The 18,333-nt window shown below is 37.2% G+C and overlaps 1 protein-coding gene across 2 annotated transcripts; it reads right to left on the reverse strand.

Moving 5' to 3' along the window:
• Positions 1–1,698: 1,698 nt before the first annotated feature.
• Positions 1,699–18,277, reverse strand: LOC145736778 (uncharacterized). Of its 2 annotated transcripts, none has more exons than XM_081991194.1 (4): positions 18,062–18,277; positions 5,868–6,067; positions 4,504–4,969; positions 1,699–3,466 (listed from the first exon to the last, which is right to left on the reverse strand). In XM_081991194.1, exons 1-4 carry the CDS (start codon positions 18,175–18,177, stop codon positions 3,235–3,237), a joined length of 1,014 nt encoding a protein of 337 aa, XP_081847320.1. In that variant the 5' UTR covers positions 18,178–18,277; the 3' UTR covers positions 1,699–3,234. The 2 variants fall into 2 exon arrangements, with proteins under 2 accessions (XP_081847320.1, XP_081847318.1); XM_081991192.1 differs by lacking the exon at positions 18,062–18,277 and adding an exon at positions 14,361–14,649.
• Between the last annotated feature and the right edge of the window lie 56 nt (positions 18,278–18,333).

The raw sequence follows: 18,333 nt of genomic DNA on the forward strand, positions 1-18,333 counted from the left end.
GCGATAGCGGGCCGCTAATTTGAATGTCGAAATTGACGAGTGAATCATCCAAAAAAAAACGCATCATCGTCGATCGAGACCCATGAAGGATCACTTAAGCGGGTTTAAGTGGGCGCACCATAAAACTAATCGAGAGTTAATCGGTCGTCAAACGAAACTAAATCCTAAATAGGCCGGAACGCGTGTCACAAACGTTTCGATTGAACATCATCGGTGCCTCTTGAAACGAGTATCATTCAGGCCACTCGATTCTGAAGTTGGACTTAATCCAAACTGAGCTTGTTTTGGTTAGAAACGAAAAATCTGATCCGCATTAACGCGAGTGGGCCATAAAATACTATTAAGCAAATCCACTGGTACCACACGAGTGGGATTTGCGCTACCAGGTCGTAAATTAGGTATAGATAAATGTTGACAGTCAATTGACTTGAAAAAACTATAAAAGCATCACCTGAATTGGAGAATATTCGAGTGAAACGAGAGAGATAAGTCATAAATAAAATCAGGTTTGGTAAACCAAACGTTTTATCATCGAACTGATGTTTGCTTTCTTTATCGCCTACCTGTATGTGTGATGTAGATATTCATAATAAAATATAATAGGTGATCATTCTTATTGATTTTAGTTAATCACTGGCGAGATAAAGCCTTAAATAAACGCCAAACGCTTTAATATTACGTTTATCTAAATATTTTTCTGTTTCGGATTACATATTAAGGCCCCCGGATCAAAAGATCCACTTGTATGCATGAGTTATAACAACAAACCGGTCAAATTGAGTTGTAACCACTTTTTCTATTAATCTAGTACAGTGATTGGTCAAAACAAGCTTGCTGCTGGTTTTTTGACCAATCACAAGCAACCCCTAGAGAAGAATTAGGGCCCTGAGGCCTAATTTTGTCTCTCTCACTCACGTGCTGAATAGACGGAGATGGCTAATATTGAATTGAAACAATCAAGTAGGCCATGACCGACGCGAATTGACAGCCGTACGCAGCAATCAAGTAGGCCATGACCGACGCGAATCAAATCGAAATGTCAAAATAGGTGTTTTTTTGTGATTATTCCGGTTAAAATTGAGTGTTTTCACCTTAAATTAGTGTACAAACGAAAATTGATAACTTCCACACCCCAAAACTATAAAATTGCAGTGTACATTTCGAAACTAATCCTGGTAAGTTTCTTCTTTGTCATTTACACGAGATTTTTTCAGTTACTAGCACAAACCTCAAAATTTTGCCGTAAACTCAGGAGAAGTGTTGATAGAATGTGACAGAAGAAGCTGCCAATAACGGGTTCCTGTCACATTCTACAGGTCTGTCTCTTGATAACTTCCTTCCCTCGTTTCAAGAATACGCACCCAGGACGGTAACAAAATGTCAAAATTGACAGCACATCCTGCTTGGTGACAGCGCTAGGGATGTTTTGCTCGACAACTTTTTAAATGATTGTAATTGAAAGTTTTGGTGCAAACCGACCCTCAAACCAAAACCGTAATAACCGTCATCCAGAGTGGAAATTGCGGTGCAGGGTAAAACGAACGGGCGTGGTCGAATCGATCCAGGAAATCGGGGGGGCAGGCATGCAGGAAAATGCATTTACAAACCAGCAAACCCGACACCGCAATTAGGACGATTTCCATCGTGATTAATTGCGTTTTACCGAAGCTTTTTCGGTTGGTGAACAATAAAACAACATTATTCACTGACGTGTATAATATAATTATTATTCATTTTAAAATAAATATCACCTAAATGTCCTTACAAATTAGGAAAACAAAACCGGTGCCAGTCATTTTTTTTTTTAACAATAATTATAATATTAACAAATATCGAATGTACTACTAATTATATTATTATGACAGCGCCTATAATAATCTACTTTTTTGTTCACGGTTTTTTTGGTTCTACCATTCACCCTGTATACAGGTGTGGTAAATCCAAAAGCGACCATAGGAAAACCGTGTAACGGACAGAGAAACGTAGGTAATTGCATGCGCGGGAGAAAGACAGAAAACGCAAAAAGTATCAAGTAGGCCATATTTTTAGCGCGCTGTTGCCAAACGCCGTAAGTAAGTTTGTCGAGGGTATTGAATATGCGCAACAGCGCGCTAAAAATATGGCCTACTTGATATTTTTTTCGTTTTCTGTCTTTCTCCCGCGCATGCAATTACCTACGTTTCTCTGTCCGTTACACGGTTTTCCCATGGTCGCTTTTGGATTTACCACACCTGTATAGTAAGTAGGCAGTGAAAAACTGAATCGAATTACTGTAAAATGTACAGGGTGTTTCATTTAAAGTAATGCACTTTTTCTTGAACTCACCGACAATTCGTTTGGGGCCTGTTGAAACTTTCACCCTGTATAACAGGAGACTGCAAAGTAGGCCTCGAAAAGCTGAATTGAATGACAGTAAAATATACATGGTGTACCATTTGAAGTGATACAAGCTGACAACATGGGTGGGTCCAAAAAAATTGTGAACAAACTTTACAGGCAAAATTACTTTTAATTTGTATTTACATTATTGTACAGGGTGGTTTATAGTGAAGGAACGCTTTAATATTGGCCTTTACCAATCTATAACAACCATGTGGTCTCTATAGAAAATCATTCTTCAATATACAAAATAACACTTAGTCCAGTCGATTTGAATTTTTGTTTTTCCCTTAAAAATTACCATTGGAGGTCAAAATCGAGTGAACTAACCATCAAACCCACTAGAGAATAAAACATATAAGATGACTAGATTTTTTGGGAGGTAAACTGGCCAGATTTGTGACGTAACAGTCTACATGGTTTTTGACCAATCAGAATGCATTCAAAGATGGCTGCTTTTTTTGACTAATCACAAACTACTAGATTACGTAAATACTAAACGTGTGGACTTGACACAATCTCGAATTTTCACTAAATTAAGTTGTCATGTTCGTTTGGAACAAAACAAACATGGATGGAGAAAAAATGGCGTCCGACGTCATTCCGATCAAACAAAAATTATTATTTGTTTTATCGGTTTCAAGTGTCAACCATTCAATTTGAAACTTATCTTCGTTATTTTTTTCCCAGTTTTAATTTAATTAGAAAATATCTCTCGATTGATAACCCGTTTGTTTGTTTAAACTCAATCACGCGCAAAACTAAACTAACGTCACTCACCTTATAGCAACAATTTTCCGGAACTAAACTGTCAACTGTCTTACAAATACACACACGCACATTTATCACCAAAATTCACCAATGCCATCGGTGCGGTTGACCGTACAGCGCCGGATGGTGGGTCATCAGGGAACCCAAATGTCCAGGACCGCCCATTTGGGCGGAATCTTGCGGTTTTGGACCGCCAATGCACGGTTTACCGTCGCGTACCAGCACCGGTACCGCCACCCGTCTCGGTGACGGCATCGGATTGTTCGATTGCTGGTCGTGCAATCCTTTTTCGTGTTGGGCCCGTTTGGTTTTGTATCTGGAAACGAACAGAAAAGAAAATTTAACAGATTTTCCCCCGAAAAATATCGTGGTTAATTAAACCCCGGCCTTTTGACAGTGACAGTGACAATCTTGATCAAAGCCTACTTGATCTGTCAACTGTCAAATTTAGTAGTAAGGGGTAACCGAGTGACATTTAAAACGAGGTGTTCGTTTTAATTTGATAGTTGCTCCCCAAACTGTTTTCAGCTAATTATCGTTCACAACGTAAATAAATAATCGATCAAATAATTTGGAAAACAGTCTAAAGTCCAATTTTGTGGCATTTGCTCTGTTCTATCAATTTAAACAATAATCCGCAAAAAAAGTGATTAATAATCACATACAGCAGCTTTCCAATGATCAATTATACAGGGTGTCGGCTTTCTTTTCGGAATTACTGGCTAAAACTGTGATGTTGCGAAAATATGCAGTACGTTCCTGGATTTTAGGTTCAATTTACTACTTACAAAGTAAATTTCAGGGCCGTAACCCCTAGATTTCACCAGTACTGACTGAAATTGTGCTTCATTGCATTTTCACCCACTTTCCTTACATTTTAATGTGATTTAGGGGCAATCTGATTGAAGTTAGGGTTGTTTAAGGACAATATGCAGTACGTCCCTGGACTTTAAAGTTAATTAGGTGTCTGCACAGCAGATTTCAGGTCCGTAATCCCTGAATTGCAGAAAAACTGACTGAAATTGTGTCACTGCATTTCCAGCCTTCTTCCTTACATTTTAATGTGGTTTATTGCAGTCTGAGTGAGGTTAGGGTTGTTTAAGACAAAAGGGGCAGTACGTTCCTGGATTTTAGGTTCAATTTACTAGTTAGAAAGTAAATTTCAGGGCCTTAACCCCTATTTTTCAGAAATACTGACTAAAATTGGTTGCATTTTAACTTTATCACTCTTCAGATAACCGTGTAAGGTCAAACCATTTGAAAAACGTTAATAAATCTCAACATAACCTCTACTACTAGAAAATATAATTTTGACAGTTGACAGTCGCTGTGACGTAATTTGACAGTACTTACCTATGATTTTGGAACCAAATTTTCACTTGTGTGGGCGTCAGCCTGATAATCGAAGCCAAATGTTCCCGTTCGGGTGCCGACAGGTACTTTTGCTGTCTGAACCGTCGCTCCAATTCGAAAGTTTGCGCCTTGGAGAACAACACTCGTCTTTTCCGTTTTTTGTGACCACCCTGCGTTTGCTGGTCGTCGTCCTTGTCACCGCTCCCGTCGTCCTGGTCGCCGCCATCTTCGTTTTCGCTCAGGCCTCCGTTGCTAGGCGGTGCTGACGACGTGTCACTCCGTTGCAACAGTGTCAGAGGTGGCGCCCCCATCGTGGCTGACGGATCCGTCAAACTGGTCGGTTCCACGCTCGATCTGTCAGAAATGGGCGGACTGGTACTGTCCGGGGACATTTTGGGCGGGTGGTGCAGCGGGGGTAGGAGATGGTGTTGTTGCTGGTGAGCCCCGTGGATTGGTGGTAATGGTCCTGAAATTTAAAAAAAAACTGTCATTCATAACTCTCCATGAACGTATAAAACCTAAGCATCTCTTCAGTAAACGTTTTATAATAATAAAATAATGCACTGTTTGGTTTAAACCTGGAAAACTGCTTTATTTAACAGACAAGGTATGAACTTTTATAGCTCTATGGATAGCCAATGAAATGGGCTTTCCACCAATATGCAACATGAGTTGATTGGTTAAATAGTTTGGCCGCTAGAGGGCTTCAAACTTGGCCAAAACTGTTTGAAATGATGCCACCAGGAAAACTTTACCATCCTGTTCCAGTCTGTCATTTGTCAAAGATGTGTCACAAGAACAGAGGGGAATTGAATTCCTTGCAACAAAACTAGAAGAAGATTTCTGGAAAGTTGTTATATAAGTCAAAATGACAGGAAAACAACGATGCGTTCATTAATAATAATTAAAAAGCAATTAGTATTAAGGTTGCGTAAAAGTATATTAAAACTCAAACAAAATTGCGGTAAAAACAACTGAGTGGAAAGTGACAAGTCGACGTCATCCCAATTTAGTTTAACTTTCACTGTATCTGCAATACTGCAGAGCAAAAAAAACCGGTAAAACTGACAAATTCCGGCTAGATGGAGCAATTAATAGCTCGTTTAAAGGTGATTTAGGGTAGAAAGAGCGTCTCCATTTAAAAAAATGGCCTCCGAAACCGGCATCTGCCCCTAAAAGACAATCATGGGAGCAGCTGGTGTACCGGTGTCACGCCTTTTATCCCTCTGCCCTTTCGGTGACATCGTTTTGCGGCCAAACCCCTCGACCCCACCCCTCTAAATCGTAATTTTTCATTGTCGCCCTTTTCCGTGCTTGTTTCATCACTTTTTTTTCTTGTTTTCTGTTCCCGTTTTTAAACTTACCGTGATCGATTTGGGGCCAATGCCTGGGCATGTAAGACAGATCGGTGGTGGTGTAGAGAGCCTCCGTCATTCCCGGATCTAGATCGGTGTGATGGGGGTTGTTTTGACGGTCCAGTTCCAGAATGTCACTGATTGCAAAACTGGCCGGTTGGTGGCGCTGATTGCCGATCGAGCTTGTCATTTTAATGCTATCCAACAATCTGGAAAAAATTATTTGTATGTTAGTCAAAATGTCAAGCAGTATACTAGTATATAGATAGTAGTGCCCATCTCTATCTAACTGACAGACGTTTGAAAAAAATTGACAACTTGGGCATCAAATTTGTCTAAATGTCAGCACAGTGAAACCAAGTTTGTGATTGGTCAAAAAAGCAGCTTTCAGATGGCTGTTTTTTTTTTGACCAATCACACAGCAACAACGTAAATAATCATTAATTTTCAAACTTGTTTACGTGCAAAATTGCTTTTTCCTCATCGCGGTGGCTTTACTTTGACGTCATCGATAATGTAATTTTTCTTAAGATAAGCCAATTATCGCGGACACAAAAATACTGAGATTTCTTAATGGGAACGATCCGATTCGATAACGACAACTCACCTTGAAACCTGGAAAAATTTCAGCCATTTTACTGTTGTTGTATAGGGTGTCCAAATAAATTTCTTGGTTTCTTTAACACACTGTATATCTGTTTAAAATTATTGTTTATTTTTGTGCACAGATGCCGCTTTTTACAGTATTAAGACAGTCTAGTAGGCGTGTGTAAATTGACACATATTATAACGTCAACGTGACAGTTAAATGACAATTTGATTTTCTTTTAGAAGAAAATTAGAAACTTGCAATTTTGTCTACCTGATGATCAAATTTTGTTTCCTTTTTTTGTGAGTAACCGGTGTACCTACAAAGTATTAATGACCGACCAATTGCGAATACGTGACTTTTTGGGGTTTCAAAGACTTGTAGTGTAATAAAAGAGAAAAGATCTCAAAAGTGCCGCTTTACAAGCCAATAATAGCCCACACTTTGGCTAGGCAAACTGCTTTTCCAAACCCTTAACATAACCAAAAACAGCTTGTCTGTCTGTAATTTGTTGTATATAGCAAAAAAAATGGTTCTTAATACAGTAGAGTAGTTTGACATTCAATCACGGTTATTAGACACTGTAATTATATAATAATGTATCTAATGTAATGTTAAATAACAAACATAATTTCTATAGAAACTCAGGTAAAAGTAGCCTTAAAGTTAAAACATGTCGTATCCTATCCATTTATTCCTCATTCATTTCATTGATTCGTTGAAACAATTCAAATACGTTTGAAAGTTAACCTAACCTCACTTTTATTAGAAATGTCATTCTGTGTTTACAGTTTACAAGTAAATTATCAGTGCTGTGAATACCTCAGTGGTGGGTGGATCAGCGTTTGGCTATTGACGAGAAGCGGGCTAGAAATCGTATAGTACTAACCTGTTTGTTGTTCTTTTGGCTATTGTAGGTGAGTGGGCTATTGTTGGGAGTATAGTAGTGTAATTGGGTTTTTGGATTTTGTGCATTTGGCTTTATATTGAGAAATTGATACTATAACAACCACACTGCTGTGTGGTTGATTGAAGATCATGGAAGTAAACAGCGGGGGGCCGCCCCCCCCGCAAGACAAAAGTGGTGGTTTAAATTTAAATACGGAAAATATTGCTACTGGTTACGTTAGGAATGAAGTTTTGTATGATGAGGGAGATAAGGGTCCTTTTATTGTCTACATAGAATCAAAAAATTCAAATTCTAATATTGGAAGATTTTCTCATATGAAAATTGCTAAGGATATATTTGACCTTCATCTTTCTGACATTAAAAATATCAAAAATAAAGGTCTTAACAGAATAGCAGTGGAATTTGTTAGTTTCAAAGCAGTAAACCAGTTTATTAAAAGTAAAAAATTATCAGACAAAGGATATGAAGTCTTTATTCCTTATAATTTTGTGACTTGCAAAGCTTTGGTTAGAGAAGTAGATTTGGATTTATCTGAGGATATTTTGAAAACATTTTTTGTGGCTAATACTGAAATCTTGTCTATTAAGCGTATGAATAGGAAATGTCTTAAAGATAATAAAATTGAATACATTCCAACAGGTACTTGTCTTTTCACATTTAAAGGTACAGTTATTCCGAGGGAGGTACGGTATTGCGGTATGGGGATGAGAACTGCCATTTATGTTTCGCCTGTCACACAATGTTTTTCCTGTTTACGATTTGGACATACAAAAAAAAATTGCAAGGGCAAGGAGCGATGTTTTAATTGTGGTCAGGAGAAGCACATGCCTGAACAGGAGAAAGGGGAGGATCAGATTTTGTATACCTGTGAGGCCAAATGTCTTTTTTGTAAGGGTGATCATAGATCAACTAATAAAAAATGCCCTGAATATCAACGGCAAATTAACATTAAAAAACTTATGTCCTTTGAAAATCTGACTTATCAAGATGCTAATGAACTTTGCAAAAAAACCTATGAAGTAAGCGGAGAATATTATTTTAATCCGAGTGAATTTCCAAACCTTAAGAAAAAGAATCAGAACCCTTCCCAAGAAGACATAAGCACAGCCCAAAGAAGAACAGAACATTTTAATGGCAATAAAATTAAAAGATCTTATCAACAGGCTGCTTTGAATGAACCTGCAAAAAAACGTATCATTCAACAAAAGGGGTATAATAAGGAAAAACACAATGAATGCTTGTATTTTCCAAACTCTAGACCAGATTCGGAGGACTTGCGTCCTGTATCACAATTATCCAATCGCAGCGATGACAAAGTCATGGAAGAAGAATACTCCCAACCTTTGACCAGAACGAATCAGAATTCAATAGAGCCCTGTGGTGCCACTTACCAAAGTTGTTCGTACTCTTATAGACAAACTGAGGATTCATCTAATATAGATGAATTTCTTGCAAAATTTTTAAACTCTTATGACGGAAAGTCACTCATATTTAAACTTATAAAGAAACATTTTGAAGCCCAAGAAGACAATTTTTACTAGAAACAGACATCAATAACATTCAAACAATTTAAAATCATACAATGGAATATAAGAAGCGTAAAAGCAAACAGAGAAAATTTAATTAATATGATAAGGGATCAAAAGCCAGATATTGTATTGCTAAATGAAACGTGGTTAAAAAGTAAAGAAATATTTAAAATTAAAAATTTTGTTATTCTAAGGCAAAACAGGGAAGATGGTTATGGAGGAGTTGCCACAATGATCAAAGACAACATTGTTTTTCGCGAGCTAAAAAATTTCAATTCGGAGACCATCCAATTTATTACAATCAAAATAGACAACCTTTTGTTGACAAACATTTATTGTAATTCGGGTAATAATTTAAGCATTGATGTAATGTCAGAAGTAATGGACGGGGATGAAACAAAAATCATAATGGGAGACTTGAATAGTCATCATCCCATATGGGACAATATGCCAGTCAATAGGGGTGGAAGAATAATAAGTGAAAAGTTGATGGAACAGGATTTGATTATTATGAACGATGGTACCGCCACTTTGTTCAGAAATGGAGAAAGAAGTAGTGCAGTGGACCTAACGATGGCTAGTGCATCTTTAGCCCCAATGATTAAGTGGCAAGTTTTGCTGGACAATGGTAATAGTGATCATTTTCCCACGTTGATTACTCTACAAGAAAATGGAAAGCTGGACTTGAAGAGCACAAGAATGACCACATTTTATTCTAGAAATTTCGCCAAGGCGGATTGGGATAAATATCAAGAGAATATTTATTTACAGGACTTTTCGGACCCTAACTTAACTTTTCAGGAATTTTTGTCAAGAATTAACGAGGCTGCAAAGGAGTCTATACCACAAAAAAGATGTAACTGTTCAGGATTCCCATCAAACCCTTGGTGGGACGATGAATGTAGCGAAGCCCTCAGAAATAGAAGAAACGCTTTGGCGGAGTTTAAAAATGCACCAAGTTTAGAAAATTTTATTAACGCAAAAAAAACAATTGCTCAAGCAAAGAGAAAATTCAAGGATAAGAAACGAACCGCTTTTGTACATTTCTGTGAGTCATTGAATCGTAACTCAAATAGTAAGTACATCTGGGGAAAGGTTAACCAGTTTAGTAGCAGAAAAATAAAACAAAGGGTTAATATTGAGGACAATATGAAACTAGAGTTGCTGAATGAATTGGCCGTCTGTGATATTTTACCAGAATTTGATTTTGTTGATAGTGCGAGTCCTGTAAATGTAGAACACTTTTCCATGAGTGAAATGTTAAACAGTTTGTCAAATAAAAAATTATCGGCTCCGGGACTAGACGATGTTACTTACTTAATGATCAAAAAGTTACCAGTTCATGCAAGACAAACTCTATTAAACATATACAATTACTGTTTAGAGACGGGTTCGATTCCAAAAGAATGGAAACAATATAATATAATTCCGATTTTAAAAGCAGGTAAAAAAGCTGATAATATTAATAATCTCAGACCAATTATACTTTCCTCCTGTTTCGTCAAAACTTTGGAGATAATGATTAAAAATCGCATTGAATGGGAACTGGAAAATAAGAAGTTCTTTTCGCATTGGCAAACAGGATTTAGGAAGGGTATGGGAATTACCAATAATGTTGCGGCACTGACGTCACATATTTACCATGCTTTTGATATGAATGAGTCTGTTGTGGCGGTGTTTCTAGACATTAAATCGGCATATAACCATGTTAATATTTTTAAGTTATACCACATTTTAATGTCAACTAATATTCCGAGTCTATTAGGTAAACTAATACTGTCAATTTTAAAAGATAGAGAAATGTATATTAGAAAGAATAACGGTACGTTGGCTGGGCCAAAAATCACATCAAAAGGCATCCCACAGGGATCTCCATTAAGTACAATTCTGTTTAACATTTATATAAGGGATCTGTTTGAGAATAAGGATGGCATCATTATGTCAGGTTATGCAGATGATTTGGTGGTGTTTATTAAAGGCAATAATTATAATGAAATGGTTCAAAGAATGAACAACTACATAGCGGCATTGGAGGAGAAATTGGAAGACAAGGAGTTGTCTTTATCACCGCAAAAATGTGAAGCAATGTGGTTTGTAAAAGGTAGAAGAAGGGAACAACCAATCAAAATTAAAATTGGAGGACAGGAGATTGACTACAGAGAAAATGTACAGTATTTGGGAATATCTTTACAGCTAAATTTAAAGTGGGATTTACATATTAATAGTATGGTTAATAAAGCTTTGACGGCGTTGAACACTCTCAAAATCTTTACCAGAATATGGTGGGGCGCTGACCCCAAAAGTATGTTGGTGGTCTATAAAGCTTTGATAAGATCGCACTTGGATTTTGGTTCTATCTTGTATAACAAGCTGCCAAAACGTTTGGTGGAGAAAATGGATAGAGTTCAATTTGGAGCGCTAAGGCTCTGCTTAGGATGTATGAAATCTACACCGATCTGTGCTCTAATGGCGGAGAGTGGGGAAATCTCACTAAAATATAGGAGACAAATTTTGGCTTCAAAATTTGTATCAAAAATCTTCTCTTTAAAACAAAATCCATTGATGGAAATTATTTGTAAATTAAGAGATCGTTTCTTACAACGTCCTAACATGTTGAATAAGTCACCCTTGTTTGTACAGGCTTTGGAGCCTTTTTTACCATTTCGCCAGAAAGTATTTTATAATGAGACACTACCTTGCTTTAATATTGATTATTATAAACAATTAGATCAGGTGAAAATAATTGATTTGAATATAAATAAAAAAGATTCGGATGTTAAACAACACTTTTTATTAGTAACAGATAGATTCAATGATACACACCACTTTGTTTACACAGATGCATCGAGAAAGGATGGGCAAGTAGGTTTTGGAGTATATATTCCAAAAGTTAAAGTTAAATTCTCTTCTAAACTACCGAAGGAATTAACGATATGTAATGCGGAAATAGCAGCAATTCACGAAGCGGTTATCATAATATTAAAAAGGAAAATCAAAAAGACAATAATATTTTCAGACTCCTGGAGTGCGGTTCAGAAAATTGGTAAATCTCGAATTAGTGCTAGTTCTGACATCATGACGCTCAGAACAAGAAGGCTTTTATTGTTGGCCTGTGAAATGGGATATGATATTTCTTTGGCATGGACACCGGGACATGCCGGGATCCAGGGTAACGAAATAGCGGATACTCTGGCAAACATTGGGAGGGGTTTTAACATTCCAAAGAAGGTGTTTGTAAGCTCAAACGATATATTTAATATTGTGAAAAATAATATCATAGAGCAGCATAAAAAAGAATGGTTACAGATTATAGGGAATAAAGGATCGTTTTACAGAGGTATTCAGAATCATTTCTCTCAAATTCGTTGGTTCGATAAAATTCCGTACAAAAACCGAAGGCAAATTACCACGATTATTCGTATGCGCACTGGTCATTGTTGTACAAAACTTCATTTATTTAAAATTAAAGTTAAGGATGATCCTTTTTGTGATTGTGGACAGATTGAAGATTTAAACCATATCTTTTTTGAGTGTCCCATTAATCAAATAGATGATTTCAATGTTTATAGTCAGTTAATCAAAGTGGGTGTTACTGCACCTTTAAATATTGAAGTTGTTTTAGGAAAGCCAAATGCAGAGATCATTGATATTATCAATAAATTTCTCAATATCAATAAAATTAAATTGTGACGTGTGTTGTTGGGAAAATTTGTGTTTTCGTTTTGTTGTAGATAAAAACTTTTTCCGGTACCTGGACTTTTAATAGAGATGTCTCTATGTGTTTAGAGTAGTTGTGAAGTCCTTCCTGTGTGGTTTTTTGGGATAATACCATTAGCCAAGAAGTGAAAGAAGAAAGTAAGCCAAGAACCACCTGAAGAACACCACAGAAACGCAGAAAATTCACAGCACTAGAAGCTACTAATCAGAAAGCTCTAGAGAACCAGGAGCTTTGAGCTCGACTATCTGGCTCTCTTTTCGTATTGAGCTGGCAAATACCCTAGTTGGTAACGCCATTAAACGGAGCAAAAAAAAAAAAAAAAAAAGTAAATTATGGTTTTTCCGCGGAAACGACAGAAAATGAACAAAAAAAGTGTTGTTTTCCAGTTCGGAGTGTTCATTTTAGTGACCGCTCAGTGTTTTGTTGGGTTAAAGCAGCCCCCTTATCCTTTTTTTGATTTTAGAGGTAAATGATTGGCTTAACCTCTTCAAGCACCAACAACAAACAAATTCAGGTAGGAGAATGTACTTTTTAACTTTTCCTGTAGACTTTTACCTTTATTAGTGTAAACTTGGCTAGGCAACGCAAATATCACAATTAGGACAGTTTCTGGGGACAATTTGACTTGAGTGATACAGAGTGGTCAAAAGAGCATAAATTAGGCTATAATTTGGTTAAAACTAGAACCCTGTAACTGTCAAAATAACGAAATTACCAGCGTTTTTAGCGTGGAGTACAGGGTGGCCAAAATTCATTCAGTAACCACAAATTCAACAATCTAATACAGGGTGTTTAATGACGTCACACGGTCCGTACTTGAATGGAACATTTTTACGTGCGATTCGAAGGTTTTTGCTCCATGAAGATTATACCTGCTGTGAGTAAACTGTCCTTTTCCGGTGTAAATGTCAAACCGTTTCCGACTCTATTCGATTTCTCTCACAGGTGGGTTGATTGTGATTGTGTGGACAAAAGGGCCCGATTCCGCCTAAAAACGTGAAGTGCGTATTTTTACGGTTGTTTAAGGGCTTCGAGGTGACCCATTCAATATTGTTCGGAAGTGTACAGATTCCGTTCGAATGTCGTCAAAATGACCGCTAGACGAGACTGTTTAGTGGTTTTTACTGTCTTTGAGCTGTACACGTGAGATAATAAGGCTTTTTCTGCACGGGCTAGTTATTAAAGCCTGGTTTACACAGCAAATAAAAGCATTTTAAATTAACTTTTATAGTAAAATAAACTAATATAAAAAGTAACTATTTTGCATGTTACTAACTGTACAACTATTAATTAATTTACCGTGTAAACCAGCTAGTTTATGGCAGGAACATAACCACATTTGTTGGTTTGACATTGACATGTGGTTGTAACAATAATTTGACATATTACAGTTTTAAAAACTGACTAACGTGTTTTACAGTTTTTTTGGATCTACTCTACCTATGGAATTTTGACAGTTCAAATGAGACGTCATTCGATTCAACTTATCACGGCCTACTTTATAGTCTACGAAGAGCTGTACAAAGAGCGTCCACATATACCGAGTGAAAGTTTGCACTAAACTGGTTGTCAAAGGTCAAAAAATTCACTATTTTAAATGGGACACCCTGTATATTTTACAGTCATTCGATTCAAGCTGGTCGTGGCCTACTTTATAGGCGTAAGGGGATAGTATCAAAAATTCTACGCACTATTGTTAGTGGAACTGCTAGATTCAGATAAAAGAGGTAAAAAACGTGCAAAAAAACATACATACCCTGGAAAAGCATTCCTAAGGGCGGTAGAACACCAAGCCCCGGGCAGTAGGGGGGCCCATGGAAAAAGCAGGGGCGGCCACGCCAACAAAGGGGGCAACCCCGCAATCGTGGGTTTATCGACGTTATTAGGGGCCATTTTAGGGGACTCGGTTTTCTCCGCTTCGGCCGTACGGGGCGATTCATTTGTTTCACTGTTGGCCGCCACTTTTTTTTCTATCACCCACGCAAAACTCCTCAAAAAAATCGCGCGTTTTTCGGAAAAATCAAGAGGACAGACACGCGAACACTTTGGCCGTAGTCGAGAGCCACTGAAGAGCCCCTTCTCGATTGAAGGGCTCTTTGCCAAGGCCTCTCGATACGACCAATAGCAAGACTCGTTTTGAGGGCGGTACCTTGCTCCACCAATCACAAGCCGTTCCACTCGTAAATAGTCGTGTATGGCGCACCCTTGTGAATAAGTGGTAGTTTCTCGAACGAGAACAAAAGACGATTTTAGTAGTACAAGGGGGTGAGAGAGGGTTTTTGTCTGTTTGCATTGTGTAAGGGGGTAATAATGTAAAATATCCTCGATTGACGTGTAATAATAATGTTACAAGGGGTGGTTTTTTCGTTAAAAGCCTCAGCTGCCTTTATTGTTGCGGGGGGCATTATCATGTTAATAAAAACTCAGCTAATATGTTGTGGATTCTGGAATGTAAAGCCCTTTTCACACAAATGGAAACCACTAAAATGTTAAGTGCAGGACTGGCCGGAAAGGGCTTAAGGTTCTATACCCTATGCGGTGGGTCTTTTTTAAGTGACCGGAAGTAAACAATTAGCTTTTTAAATGTAAATAGACACCTAAAACAGTTGATTAGTTTGAATTTTAATAATGCACTTCCAATACACCCTTCCAGGAAAATCTACATATCAGTGTAAAATTGTCTCTCTTTCTGACCGCCGGAACTAGAAAAAGACAGGCACAGATTACTATAATTGCGGCTGTCATTTAAATGTCACTGTCACCAGACAAGATTCAGGTTAGTTTTGTTTGTTATGACATTTAGCATGTAAAATACCGTTTAAAGTGATTTTTGTGGGGTAAAATATCAAAACCTTGATTTATTAACATCCTGCGGTCATTGCCAATGATAACTATATGGATTAAGAACAGTTTTGAGTAAGTTTATAGACCAGTACATTTTAGCAGTGCCAACCGAAGCCTTCTAGGCCTTTAGTCTGCATAAAATACGGTTACAATCAATTTTTTAAGGAAAAGTGACCCTCTATAAGTCGAAAGTTGCTTTATTTCCTAAAAAACGTGCAAACAAGACATTAAACAGTGAAAATTAGGGTAATTATCTTTCTCTTTCCAGGCGCCAGAAGAAAAAAAAGATAAACATAGTTGAGGCCGTCACTGAAATGTCAAAGTCCAAGCCAACTGCGCAAAATTGAGGTTAGTTGGTTTTGACGTTTACCTTTTAAAATATTGTTTAAAGTGTTTTTTTTAGGTAAAATATCAAATTTTTGACTTATTAACAGCCCGCGGTCATTGCCAGTGATAACTATAAGGACTAAGAAGAGTTTTGAGCGAGTTTATAGACCAGTACATTTTATCAGTAACAACCGAGGTTTCCTAGGCTTTTTCTCTGCATAAGGTACAGTTACAAACGCTTTTTTACTGAAAATGAACCCTGTTTAAGTCTAAAGTTGCTTTATTTCTAAGAAAACGTTTAAACTAGACTTTGAACAGTGAAAATTAGGTTAATTATCTTTCTCTTTCTAGCCACTGGAACAAGAAAAAGATGAACATAGTTGAGGCCGTCATTTAAATGTCAAAGTCCAGGCCAACTGCGAAAAACTGTTAGAATTGCAAAATTGAGGTTAGTTTTGTTTGTTTTGACGTTTACCTTGTTTTTAAAAGTGTTTTTGTTCGTTAAAATAGCTCAATGTTTAACTCAAAAACATCCCGCGGTCATTGAAGCATAGTTTGAGTGATTTATCTACCGACGGGGCCCTTCCACTGCATAAGGTACAGTGACAAATGATTTTTCTAGTTAAATTTCACCCTGTTGCCAAACAAACTGGCTTCAGTCAATTTGTATGCGTTGATTTTCCCTAAAACCTGTCCTTAATTGGAAATTATTAAGGTACAAACGGGCCGAACCCTTATTTTTTATAAAGCCCAATAAAACAGCTCAGTTTACATGGGACAATAGAAAGGCGAGAAACCGCTAATTAAAACAACGTAGCGTACAATAAACGAAGAGGTGCGAAAAGGGGCCGGTTAATAATTAAACAAAACAGGACAAGCGTTTCTCAATGAAATCCACAGGTGCTTGTGTACACGTTTTTTTTTCTGGTATATTTTGGAAAAAATGTCGCACCCCCTGAAATAAGTTTAAGTCTTCCCAGAACCCTTTACACTATACAAAAGACTTGGTCAGGTAGAAGTGAAACGGACCAGACTGTATGTCGCCAAGTTCATGAATGAAATTGTCTCGGACCACACCCGATGTTTAAATGTAAATCCAGCTTAAGTGGATTACTTTTTGAGTGTTGGTTGTAAAAATTTAAAATAGTAAAAATTCTAGGGGGAAATATTAATCATCCAATCAATGGGATATTTAAGCAATTTTTGGCTTTATTGTCACTATTTGATCGGAAGTGAAAACGAGCCGACAAAGGCCCCAAAAAGTCCTTTCATAGACAGGTATACGACCGGAAGTGCGTTGATTCCCATTTTATGCAATTTCCCTTCAATAGGGCCATAAATCACAGATTAGTGTACAGTGAACCTATAAAACAATATACGAGGTATTGCGGGGATATGTTTGTTATTAATGGTTGCTTAAAACGGATTAATCGGCCCCTAATCCAGATTGAAATTAATCTCCCGACTCAATACGGTTTTGTGTAATAAAGGGATTATTTTGAAACAGAGGGCGCTGACATTTAACAACCAATAAATTATTGCGTCAAATTTTAATGACGTTTGTTGACAGTTGGTGTTAATTCTCTATCAGAAGTTTTCACAGTTTTGACACTTTTATTTAATTAAATCGAATTTTTCTGAACTTTGACAGTGTCAATAATAATTGTCCAATCAGCTTGCAAGCCACGTGATGTCTGTACTAATTTTTCGTTTGATTGTTTCAGGCCTCCCCTGCGTTATCCGCCGGTTTTCAGGTAAGTTTTAATTGGTGTTTTTACTGTTTTTGGTGTCAAATTGTTTTTGATATTCAAATTTAATTTTAAAAGTGTTTTAAAGCGCTTACGATATTGTAAATGGATTTTTTTTACCTCGTACCGTTCCAGAGATATCATTCATAAAATGGAATTCACTTAATTTAAAAGCATTTTTCTTAACAGTTCTATTCTAACCGCAAATATCTTGGAAACGGTACATATTTTTGGGTCACTGTGTAGCCTTGAATGTGCGCAATCGACTGACGTAAAAATATACAGGGTGCCCCATTTGACTTTAGGCACTGTGAACGCAGTAATGTCACTTTCTGGACATTTCTGCACTTAAGCTTAAGGCTAAGTTTGACCTCAATTATTTCGAAAACGGGACATTTTTTTACAGTACTTTTTGGGTCATTGTGTAGCCCTGAGTGTGTGTAATCCACTGACGTAAAAATATACAGGGTGTCCCAAGAAGCAATTTCTTCGTTAAGCAAAACTGCTTGATCTACCATTTAATTAAGAAAATACTTACGAGTATCTGTATTCATCCTCCATATGTACATAATCAGGTGGTATAATATGCCAGGAAGTTTCGTAGGGTGGACAGTCTTCGTATCCTTGACCGGTGGTTGCCGATAAGTCCGCCATTTCGCCCGTTTTCAGCCACTTTCAATAAAAAATTACGAAAAAAACCGTAATTCGAACAACCGAAATGTATTTTACAGACGAATAGGACACTCTTATCGTGAACGGTACAGTCTGTGTGACATACGAGGGGCCTCCGTACCGCATTTATATAAATGT

The sequence above is a fragment of the Ips typographus genome, linkage group LG12 (genome assembly GCF_016097725.1).
Source record: "Ips typographus isolate SLU linkage group LG12, UJ_Ityp_2.0, whole genome shotgun sequence".
NCBI classification, from domain to species: domain Eukaryota; kingdom Metazoa; phylum Arthropoda; class Insecta; order Coleoptera; family Curculionidae; genus Ips; species Ips typographus.